The 12,659-nt window shown below is 48.5% G+C and overlaps 1 protein-coding gene across 2 annotated transcripts in view; it reads left to right on the forward strand.

Moving 5' to 3' along the window:
- LOC128720810 (uncharacterized) overlaps positions 1-12,362 on the forward strand; it is an 89,635-nt gene extending 77,273 nt beyond the window's left edge. The window contains exons 6-7 of one of the 2 annotated variants that reach the window (XM_053814506.1): positions 9,340-9,465; positions 10,670-12,362. In XM_053814506.1, the coding sequence (XP_053670481.1) occupies positions 9,340-9,465; positions 10,670-10,788 (245 nt within the window). In that variant the 3' untranslated portion in view covers positions 10,789-12,362. The remainder of the gene's footprint in view (positions 1-9,339; positions 9,466-10,669) is intronic. The other variant, XM_053814507.1, reaches the window with a different exon arrangement.
- The last annotated feature ends 297 nt before the right edge of the window (positions 12,363-12,659 follow it).

The raw sequence follows: 12,659 nt of genomic DNA on the forward strand, positions 1-12,659 counted from the left end.
CTGGACCTGGTCAAAAGCGAAACCGGCACCAGATTGATGCCGGTGTCCTGTTGTCCTTTTAACCCTCCCCGTGACCGTCGCCGTCGTCGCGACGCTAAAACTGTCTCGCAACGTTTCGTTTTTTTTTTTTCATTTTTTTTTGCTTTCTCCGCCTGCTGTGTTCCATCTGGCTTCCTGGGACGATTCCTTTTTGCTCCCCGAGCGACTCGCTAACAGGACATCCGAGCCGATGGCGTTATCAATTTCATGGTCCACAGATAAAATGCCTTCCGCGTCACCCCACTGGGAGGATTACTCCGTCCCCGTCTGCTGGCCACCCACCATTTTGCAATGTCCGTGTGAGGGAGTGTGAATGTGCGGCTTCACTCGCCCTTCGTGGTTCTACTATGCGCTACCCGCCAATCTGCCGGCTGGCGGTGGAAGCTGGTGAAGAGAGAGAGCAAGAACTGGAAGAGAAAATCCCCACTGTGAAAGTAAATAAAAAAAAAAAGATACCCACCCTGGGTCGTGAAGAAACCAGGCTCCGGAGTGTCAACAGATGTCAAACCGTTTGGCGGGGATCCGAATCGGTGATTGGAAGTGATTTGTGTTTACGAAAACTTCAGTCTGTCACCTAGTTCCCTTCGTGCCTTCGCTTGCGTGCTTTCTTCGCGTTTGCAAGAATGGATTTCACATCCCGGAAACACCCACCATCGAGGTGGCGTCAAGTGAAAATGAGAAGATGCCTTGCCGTATGGCAGCGGAATTTCGTTTCCACTTGCGGGTAAGAACCAAACGCACGCGGCGAACCAAGAAAAACGCGTCTGGCAATGGTTAAGTGAAGCTTTTTTCTTGTTTTTTTTTGCTACTCGCGTTTGTGCCTTTTTCCTCCCCCAGCGAGAGAGAAAGAGAGAGAGAGCGAGAGCTTTCCTTCCATCCGGTGGTCGGTTGGGTGATTTCGAATAACGCAACAATGGAAATGGAAAAGAAATCACGGAACACGACCGACTCGAGAAAAATGTGATGCCGTAGCGTCTCGTTTTAATTAGTTTTTTTTTTGCTCTGCTTCTTCTTGGGTCTTTCGTTTTTTTTTTGTTCCACCTCAAAAAGCCGTTCGCTAGTTTTGGTTTTGTGTCTTCGTTGTCCACCTGCGCCAATGAATCGTAATATTTTGCCCAGCAAGAAGTAATAAGAAATGCCTCGCCATGGTGAAATTTGTTCCAGCGCAATGTTTACTAATGAACGTCGGTGGTTCGTTCCACCGTCACGTGCACGTGACCTCCGAAAGGAAGGCTCCTCGGAGAAGAAGAAAAACAAAGCGTTGATAAAATAGCACCCGTCCTCACATGAGCAAATAACGCTGTGATGCGTCTCATGATCATTCCCTTATCGGAATTGGTACTCGCAACCGCGATAACGACGCCCGAACGGATGACTGGAATGGCTAATTTAAAAACAATGATCACAACCCACCGCAATCTGCCGACGGCATTAGGCCTGAAAGATGCCCAAAAGTAAAAACAGCGCGAAATAATCCGCTATGCTAGAGCGCGGATCTTTGGAGCGGTCTGTTTCCATCCAACCGAACTCAAATGAACCGACACAAACGATGCTCATGATGGCCGTCCGAAAATGGCTGCTTGAAGTGACTTTCGATCGGAATCGGGCTCATTTTAGGACGCATTTTTTGGACATTTTCAGCAAGCGGAAAGCTTCACCCACGTCACTCACTGCAGTTAACTGCAACCCGGCCTCACCAAGCCAATCTCATTTATCATTCCACGTCCTGGTTGCGAGATGACAGACTCCAAATGGCCGCAGTTCCTTCCAGCCGCACGAGTTGCTCAAAACTCATTTTGCGTTAGCCATTTTCTTTTTTTTTTCGGCCTCGGTCAGGTTGCATCCTCCAGGCTACCAACAGCACCAACTCCAGTTCCACCGGACGGGTGGCAACAAAAAAACTTAATTACAGATACTTCTCCCAGACGCCTGCTGGAACGGAACTCCGAGCCATCCGCTCGATCCGTTCTACGTTGGGTTGTTTTTTTTTGCATCTCTCTCTCTCTCTCACTCTCTCTTGCACACATTTCTTGTTCTACTCTCGCTGGTGCATAGCCTACTTGATGTGCAAGCTTTAAATGGAAAGCTTCGGGGCCAGGGCTCGTGCCAGCAGCAGTTGGGCGCTTCAAAGATTGACGCAAAACCCTACTCACCGCGAACCGCGCCCAGAACCATCAACGGCCACTGTCCGGCATCGGCAAGAAGCGGTGGAATTATAAATGTTTCACTTTCTACCACCCTCCCACCCGGTGGGCAGCCGTTTCGCTGGCGTCTTGTGGGGTTGCTTTCAAAGCTTCGTATTTTCCGTGTTATTTTCTCTCTCTCTCTCTCTCTCTCTCTCTCTATGTTTGAGTTTTGTTTTGCAGAACCATTTTTAAGCGAACGATCCATCTTACAGGAACGGCGCGGTTTTTGATCCTGCCTCGGACGAACGGGCCCACGGGCGGGCGGGCGAATTGTTTTTCGCCTGTTCCCAGCTCGAGGAGTTTAGTCCCGTTTCCGTGGCAGGTTTCCCGCTCATTTTCCATCGCCACGGTGGATTGTGCTCTTATTTTTTTTTTTTTGCTTTCGTTCGGACCATCGTGCTTTTTAATTCTTATCATTATTTTTATTATTATTATTTTGCGCTCTATTTGAGTTATGTTTATCAAACTCGCTCGACCGGGGCCGCGGGTCAAGCGGAGGATGAAATGAAAATTGTTTTCCCTGCTACCCACCCACGTGCGCGCGCGCGCGCCTTCGCTCGCCCCTTCTCCGAAACGTGGCGGTGGAAAGTTAATTAGCAGCCGGGCGTGGCAGCTGCACTTACCGCAGTTCCCGAAAGCAAGCGAAACACACACACACACACACACCCAATGCATGGTGCCTCCCGGGAAAGCCTCATTTGTTGTAAGATTGCGAAGAAAAGGCGGCACGAAACTGAGAAGACCACCGGCAAAGGAGCGCTCGAGCGGCCACGGACACGAATGATGGCGGAAATGAAAAGAAAAATATGCCAAACCAGCACAACCAACACTCGGGCCTGGGTAGGTCTTTTTTTCCGTACGCTCGGGAAGGCGAAAATTAAAAAAACCCAACACACAATCGAGCGCCACTGAACCCTCCTGGCACTGTGGCTCCATTCGAGGACCGAGAACAACAGTGGCTAATTAAAACATTCATCACTACTTATCTCAATTAGGCGTTCGTCTGCAATTCTACGATCCGTCCGGACATCACACTACTATTGGCGTTTTGCAGGCGCCATTTGCTTTTTTTTTTCTTTTTGGGAAATGAGATGGAAATATGCTCGCCGGCTCGTTCAATGGGGGTGGAAATTCGCATTCAAAACTGCGAGCGCTTGCTTCCTAAGAGCGCTCCTCAATTCGGCATGCGCAACGGCGCCCGGCAAATGCCATGCCATTCGGGCAAACGAGTGGGCTTGGGAGAGGAGTTGGCCCAACCCCGAGGGATTTAAATCGTGCTAATAAATTAATTTTCAACTCCCTCCCCCACGGGACATTGGCACACGCGTTAATGACACACCGTCCCATCGAAAACCTCAACCACCCGAACCCGTAGATTTAGGCTTTATTTCCTCCCGGGGCGTCCTTTTTTTTTTTTTTGCTTTCCATTTCGTTTTTTTATAATGGTGGCCCTTACGCCTTGGCTACCGAACACCCTAATTATGTCAATGCGGTTTCTCGTGGGCGTAAGGGCGTAAGCGTACCTTTCTTCGCTCGCCCCCGCGTTTCGGTGAGCGATGGTTATCTTTACGCAGTGCTACACCATTTACCGGGTGGGTGGTGCGATTTCGATTACAGCACAGTGTGAAAAGGCCTTCCACATCTGGTTTTGGCCGCGTGCTGACTCCAGTCCTGGGACGCGAATTCGCAGTCCATTCAACGCCCGCGTGAATGGCCACATTTGCCCCCACGCTAATGTCCAGCTGGGTGGGAAAACCGGAGAAAAGCTTGAACAAAAAAAAAGGGAGGAACGCTCACCCGAGCGGTCAATGGAAAACGCAGCTCACGGCGCAGTGCGGGTTCTCGTTTTGGTGGGGGTGCCAACCGGCAGTGCGAAATGTAAATTTTCACAAAACACCCGCCTCTCCAACGGGTGGGTGACGTGGGTGGCAAAAAAAAAGAAGCAAAAGAAAAGCGAAGAAGAAGTAAGACTCCATTCGCACCGTACGCTACCGCTCGAGGGCTTGCCAGTTCCGTGTTCTAAAACGATACGAATAAAAATCAACACCAACCGTAGTGATTACCGAGCTTCGGGCGGGAACTGAGAACGGCATCCGGGGAAATGGAACCGGAAAGCCAGAAAGGACAGATGAATACATGAGCGATAGCGTGCCGGTGCCCTTTGCGGTGGCGCTGGCGTGAGCAGATCATGATGCTGATGATGATGATAATTTATTTAATGAATTACCACGATCCATTCCGGTAAATGAAAATGGGCGGTCGTGCTCGTGGCTCATCGCGCAAGGAACACCTTCTGCTTCCAAGCCGATAGTAGATGGCACCGGATATAGTTTCCGAGGACACAAACGGGCTGCTTTAGTGGGGGACTTTTTTTTGCGTTTTTTTTCCTTTTTCTCCATTCTCCGTGCTTCTGTCACTTTCAAACCAAACGCTTGGGGGGAGGTGGTTTTATAATTAATGAATCCTGCTGGCCACTCGATGAAATCTGCGTTTTTGGATGTCCGTGCGTTTGGATCCGTCAGTTGTCACTCACAGTCGGTCACACGCACCCGCCCGAGGTGGTGTCGTCTTATTTTTCCATTTTTTTTTTGGATGTCCGATCACACTTATCCCGCCCGATGTCAATCGCAGCTAATTGACTGCCACCAAATGTCCACCGACCGGTGATGGGTCATCGCCAAAATGACATCGCCAGAAAGGACGTGCTTTCGAAGGATTCAGGAATGACCAGAAAGTCCGCAAACACTCGTTTAAATGGGCCGCATTTGTCGCATTTCCGGTTCCTACTCACAAGCTCGTCTATTTTGTTGGATGTCCTTGTAAGAACCCGCATCGGAATTGGCACGAAATAAGCCAGGACCGTTTGTGCGCAGGGAGATAGTTTAGCTTGTTTTGCATTTGCATCACCACGCAGACAGGTTGGCTGTAATTTCACACTACAAAAGCACATTCCTCCGATACCATCCAATCCGATAGGTGGTTGGCTTACACACCTGAAGCCCTCGCAGGACCAGAATTTGCCACAAATCTTCCCCTTCCTTGAGACTGACATCCCGATTCCACACCGTCGTCATCACCAACGACGCCGTCCGTACGCGTCACTTATCGGATTTCAATTTATCCAACCGACCAAACACGCTAACGAACGCCAGTCGGTAAACTCGAACCGGCCGTCTTGACGCACGATCCGCTTTGTTCGAGGTGCTGTCACACCGGTGACGGTATTCGCATCCCGTCAAATTGGCCCTCGCATCTCTCGAGTTAATCATCATCGAAGCGTCCGACCTACGGTGCCATTTGACTGGTACGGGAGACACACACCTTGCGACACACCTTTGACGACTTATTGAGGTGCACCGAACCGAACCGGACATGACTCGCCGTGAAAACCAACCAGGCACCACATCCGGTCGAGGGAGCCGTATTTTTCACCGTCCCGGAAAAAGCCATTTATCAGCAGCTGAACGGCTGACCGCACGTTCGGGAACGGTGTGTCCTTTTCGGCGTCCTGGAACGACCGAATCCGGGAGATCAGGAGCCTCGAAGCCCAAACACCGGTGCTGGTTGCCCTTGGGGGGAAGGTGCGCAAATGATTAATTGAGATGTCGCAGTCAATTCCGGCGAATCGTGGCCTGATACCTGACCTGATTGCGACGGGTTCTCGCGATGAGGACGTACCGGACGTCCACACGTCCGACTCCCCCGGTAATAGGCATCCGGATTTTGTGACCATGCGCAACGTGCGACGGTCTTGGTCTTGAGGACGTGCTCAAAACCGAAAGCAAACGAGAATGGCACGCTGGCAATGGGTGCCTCGAACTCCCTCGATTTCGCTGCGTGGTTGTCATCTTCCGGGAGCTGCCCGGGAGGATAATTTCTGGCGTCAGCAGACATGCAACCTGCAACCCCGGGTCGGGTACGTGACCCGGTCCGAAAGCACCGGCATTAATTGTTGTGACGAGCGGAATTAGCCGTTCGCGTGTAGCGCGGCAAAGACAAATGGACAATGGTGCTGGGTGGCGAAGGTTTGGCCGCTCGAAACGGCTCCACTTTCTAGGGTATTGTGTCGGCATTAGCACGGCACACGCACGCCTGTAGAAACTCACCCCAGCCCGAAGAGGACCTTAGGCAGACCGATTCAATTGGCAGCCGTTTTCAATTATCCCTCTCCGCGGGATGGCAATCCCTGCGAGTGACGTTGCTCGGAAGCCACGTTGAGCTCCTTGCTGAGTGAGTGTTTGCATATCAAATGGCCAGCTATCCTTGGGAATGGTCAGCATTCAACGGAGTGCGCTTGCAGCAGCCCGTTAGCCGGTTGATGGTGATTCAGACACCGTACAAAAGGATGAAAAATCGACAACCGCGTGTTCTTTGGTGGACCATTTCGCGGAATTCGCGTCCTTTCGCGGCTACCGAAAAATCTCATCCCCAACCGCAACGATGGCTCAGAGTAAACAACGTCTTCTTCGGATTAGCCCCACAGCCATTAGCCGTCGGCCTGCCAGCTCGGGGGGGGCAGTAAAATGCGATGCGATAACAAACAGACACCTCCCACCGGTGAGGGAAAATCCCCGAAGCTCAAACACTCCGCAGAACAAACCGGACGACCTCGAGATCGGTACGAACGGCGATGATCCATCTGGACCAGTGGCCTAGGATGGTCGTTTATCTAACGACGAGTTCGCATCTAGAGACCGGACCGGGTTGAAAGGAAAACCAACGTCCGTTGGGTCATGGAAAATGTGAGAGAGAGTGAGAGAGAAAGCGAGAGAGAGAAATGGAAGCTCACGCGCAAACAAAACAACCGAACCAATAAAACGAGCCTTATCCGATGGAATTGATTTCCCTCCTGCTCGGTGTTTGGTTTTTCCAGCTCGCAGATTTGCTTGGCGGCTGAATGTGTCCTCTGGGAAAACACGGAACGCATCAAACACATTACGGCGATGTTGCCGTCTCGGAATGGTCATGGTCGAAACGGAATCGAAAACGGACTTTCCACCCGTGAAAAGAATCCGAAGCTAAAGAAGCGCTTAAGCGGGGAAAACAACACATTCTCGCTGATGCGTACGCTAATGATGTAGCTGATGCTGATGATGATGATGATGGCGATGAAGATGATTGAGCGGTGCGATAGTGGGTGTTTTGTGAAGCCGGCACAGCCAGCTGGACAAACGTTATTGTTTCCTTTCCGATGGTGCCTAAGCTGCACAGTTTCAACAACCCAGCGCAAGCTAATGGAAAGGGGGCCGCGGCCTTACGCGATAATCTGCCGCAAATGAAAATTCACACTCCACCGGTGATGAGGTTCCACTCGAGACGCTTTTCGCTCGATAAGATCGCACTCCACTCGAAACCAGCTCACGTTTTGTGGAGCACTTTCTAACCCTCCGCGAGTCATCTCCTAACGTTTGTGATAATCCTTCTGGCGTATTAATCAACGTAAAGGCCTACTTCACTCAAGGTTGCTTGAGGCGTAAGAAAAATCAATCTCACCCGGCAAATAAAGGGCGAAATCCGTCCTTCAAGCTTTATGAAGTGTGCTATAAAGTAAAATCCTCCAATGGCCGGTCCAAAGACACCGGCTAAATGCGGGTTCAACAGAAACAAAGACCACCGACAGAGGGCGCTGTCGGAAAATCGGCACCCGCAACCGAACGCGCGCAGATAATGAGGAAATGGGACTAATTAAGATAATGGGATCTTTGCGAGTCTCGCTGCATCGCTGTCTTCGAGGGCCCTCGAGGGGTCGAAGCCACCGAGCCACGCGGAATCAAATGCAATCCCGGTCCATTATTATGCTCGTTCGTTTGTTTCGTTGTTTGCGAAGAAGCGCAACAGAGCAGCTATAGAAGGAGGAGAGAGAGAAAAAAACACACACACAAAGCGAACCAACGACTGCATCCTGGGCAGTAAATGGTAAATAATGTTGCCAAAGACTCAACCCGGATATCCAGCTTAAGATTTGCAGATTAAGAAGACCCGGTGCCCCCGTGCTCTTTGATTGTCCTCGGGTCTTTCCCCAACTCTCGCCTTGTTGCTGTTTGCAGAACCGAGACTCGAGAAAAGGGATTGGTCGCAAACGAGCGTTTATTGTGATTATGGCTGCCAGCGGGAATAAATCCACGCTCGTGAATCGTCGTCCTCCGCTTCCTGTCTATTAACGGCACGAAACGAGCACCCAACTCCGATGCAGCCGGCAAAGCAAAATGGCAAAGTAATGGGCCGGCTCTTTGCCCGTAGCAAAACCGTCGCTGCAATTGCTTTCATTATGTTTGATTGGATTCCATTCAAAATGGAATTCCGTACCGTTGATGCTTGTGTTTTTTTTTTTGCTCTTATATTAACGCACCATCCAAGCGGAATGCACCAGTTATGGGATTATCTACGAGCGCTTTTATTGCCACCATGGCCATCCTGTTTCACCTTTCGCTTGAACGACTCCAACGTGCGCATTGTAACGCGAACGGGAACGGCCATTTCACATGAAAACGAACCCCACCTAGACACGGTCTGGCTATAAAATCCTACCGCTTAGGGAATGCTTATTTAAATGAACATCTAAAGCACCATCGGCTACCTGATGCGTTACCCTGATAAAGGACTTTCTTTTATGGTACCGAGCATAACGCGATCGAGCACGATTCCTCTGCTTGTGTGTGCTTCTGTTTGCTGTGGTGTTTGCTGTTCATCTGTCTGTTTCTGTGTGTGTGTGTGTGTGTGTGTGTGTGTGTGTGTGTGTGTGTGTGTTATGTCCTTTTTGTGCGTGTGCTTTCACTCCAGCAGGAGCTGCTTTTTATCCCCATTGCTGTCGCTTCTGCTTGATTGTGTCGATCATTAAACATAAATCCAACCATCAGCACCTAAACTAACTAACATTTTCTATTCATCTCCTTTCATCTCTCAACCCTTTTCTCTTCTTCTCTCATAATGCCACCCTTTTTTTCCCCAATTCTTGCACTGCTCACGCATCGCTTCCTTCCATCGATGGTTCCTGTCGCAAATCATCTCGATCACAACCCTCAACATTCATCCCACTCTCTCTCTCTCTCTCTCTTTCTCTGTTTTTCTTCCTTTTTTTCTTCTACTTCTTCTAACATTCCACTTTCCTTTAAAGCGCGCAAAACTAAATCTAACAATAAACCGCTTCCAGAATCGCATCTCAAAACCACTACCACCACGGTAGCGACCACGACGACGGTCGAAATGCTACAAGCGGCACCGGAAAACTTACAGAAGAAGGGTAAGCAAGCGAACCGTGCTGTGAGTGGGTGGGGGAGTTTTTCACGGACCCCTCCCACCAGCCTTCGCACCACGTGTCTCCTTTACTTCTTCTGTTTTGGTTAAAAACGTGTTTTTTATTTCAATTTGTTTTTGTTGTTGGAAAATTTCCAACTGACTGTTTTCATTTGTTGTTCAATCAATTGTTAGAATATTTTGAGAAATTTTTCCGTTAAGTTTCCAATTGTATATGAGATCATGCAGTTTTCGAACTGTTTTGATTTTCAATCTTCTGGTAAAACCGGCATGATAAATGTGTAACAAAAGTGCTTAGCAATCACTTACTAAATTTATCTCGAATCATTCAGTAACCAAACAATATTCATTTGAGTAACTTCAACGTGCCACCCTCAAATACGCTCATGAATGTCGAACCTAGCGCCTAATCATCATAGCGTACAACCATTCGCTGATAATAGCTCAAAATTTTAAACGAAATCTATTCTCTCAAATCCTACGTCCAGATCCAGACAGCCCTCCGGTCGATTCCAGTGGACACACGGGCAACGTAACAACCGGTATCGGCTACTCATTCGGTAGACTCAAAAACATATACGTTAAGCTAATTTTAGTGGCACTAATTTTTGCTATGGTCACTGCCGAACTGCGAACGCGGGACCGGCCGGTCCAAGGATGAGTGAAAAGCTTCGGTGCAAGACCGCGGCCATACACGTACGCCGATAGCTGTTGTCCCAGATGACTGATTACTAACTAGTTCCTTGATTTCGAATGCTATAATGAATACATTGTTTTTTTGATTGACTAACAACCTCTAATGCGTTCGAAATTGACTAAAACACCCAAACTCGTTTAGTAGTGAGTTTTCACAACATCCTTTTTTGATCTTATATTGAGAAAAGATACATTTTCTTACTAATAACCTGTTCTAAACCAATACTTATGATTCGTATGAAGGAGCGCAGGCTGTCAAACGAACTTTGACAGATTAAATGTATCTCATGAGCTACTTTGATGAGTAGCAGGAGCATTACTGATTTATGTTCAAAGCACGAATGCTTCCACGAAGACTTTTCGTTTCAAATTTAAGTTTATTCTGTTTTATTTCAATGTTTCAGCCTTTAGTTGATGTTTTAAAATAATCCACTTATGCTTGCCCATCAACTAACCCGACCATTTCACTGTCTTTCTCCCGCGGCGGTGTGCAGGATTCAACGCGACCGAGTCGAACGGCGCTAGCAGTCTTCCGGTGCCAATGCAAACGACCACAAGCGTGCTGGCGACCGTCGTGACGATTTTACTCATTTTCACCACGACGCTCTTGTAGATGAACTTGAAGCAGTACACCGACGTCGAGATCCGGAACCGCCGATTGCACCTCAACTTCATACACAGCTAAGCTGCGGCATCGTCCTAGTGTGCATGGTCCGGCGGGGTCATGCCGTCATTTCGGCACCAGCTTTGCGTGTTTCCTTTTCGCCTCTGTTGTTGTAGTTCGAAACAAAACAACCCCCGGGGGGAAAGACGTGTGCAATTCGTCATCGTGATAGTCCAAACTCCAAAAATTGCACAGCTAGTCCCGCGGCTATAGGTAAGGCGTATAGACTGTAGAGATTATAATCGCACGTCGGAGCGCATTTTGAGCGAAACCAGGAAATGATAACCGCGCCCTTAATGCACGTGCATTCCATCTCGTTCCATTTATGTTCGAAAGCCATTTAACGTCGCCCGGTTAGATCGAATGTCCCTCAAATGCTTTCGAACTTGATCACAACGATCAGTGAGTCACTATACCAGCGAGCAAAATGCGCATTTCAAACGAACGGAAGTTACCAACGAAAGCAGAAACTTCTAGCAACCACCCTTTTGGATCGAATAGCTTTACATACTCTCAACGAGGGAACGGCAAGTTGCGAAGGACGACAGCGTCACCTACCAAATTCACCTACCAAAAACCAAACCGCAAACTCACACACTCATACAACATAATGACCCGCTTCGATAGTCATGTAAAACCAAAGTAGTTGAATGTTTATAGACTTTTGTAACGTACCCCTACCTAGATTTCATTTCGTGTCGTAAGAACGTCAGCAGTATCACTTAGTATCGCGCTTTTTTTGTCGGTAGCAGCGCAAAGCGAGAAAATTGTCCTAGATCTAAGATTTGCTTTGAAGCGCGCGAGAAAAGCGAGGGAAAAACAAACGCTCGCGAGCATCTCGTTAGCGTTCGACAGTCCTTTTTTTTCGTTTTGCCATCCGGAACCGGCCTTCCCCGGGGTCACCTTCGTTTAACCTCCCGACGGTTCCGAAATGAAGCACGTGCGTCCGGTTCAAGTGCGTCGGTGTATGAAGTGCGTTGAAATATGAAAGCTGTAAAAAGTTCTTATGCATATGATCGAATTGATATTTGACAAAAAAAAAAACACAAAGAAGAAGAAGAAAAAAACTCTAGATATTTAGCTACGATAAATCCGCGGTGATCCACGCCATGCGGTTCTGGGGGACTCGGGACGCGTCGGAATCGAGACCAGGCGGGATAGCGAGAACGAAAACCAAAACCAACTGCACTGTATAGTTTAATGGAATTAACGAAACCCCAACCACGGCGGTGGTGGAGAAAGCAAAGAAAAAAAAAACATAAATGCAAACAAAGCATGAACAGCTATTTTATACAACCATTGTGAATAGGAGACGGGGCAGGAGAGAACCACATGTGATTGTGTTTTTTCGCGATCGCGATCACGATCGAGCGCAGTAGCAACCGGAGCGAATGAATGAGCGATGCATGAGTGTGCGAATGACGTGCATGAGAAATTTGATGCCTTATGAACACTAAAAAAAAATAAGAAAACAAGAAGATAAATAAAAAAAACAACCCGACGCCAGAACCGACGAATGGGAATTAAGGGATGAAGAATCACCGCACAACTCGTAAATATATATATATACAATATATGTATATTGCAACACTGTTTTTTTAAGAAACTAAAACGTACTTTTGGCCGCGCTTCGTCAAACGAAATGTGGCAGAGAGCGGGGTGGGATAATCGAGAAAGGAGAGGGAATTGAAAACAAACACACACACACACACACTTCTATTGAACCGCACTGGGTTATTGAGAGGGGGAGTTGAGATGTGGCAGAAAATGATGGAAAAACCGCAAAATAGGATTTCTGCGTAGGAACGATTGGCGCAAAT

The sequence above is a fragment of the Anopheles nili genome, chromosome 2 (assembly GCF_943737925.1).
Source record: "Anopheles nili chromosome 2, idAnoNiliSN_F5_01, whole genome shotgun sequence".
Lineage (NCBI taxonomy): Eukaryota > Metazoa > Arthropoda > Insecta > Diptera > Culicidae > Anopheles > Anopheles nili.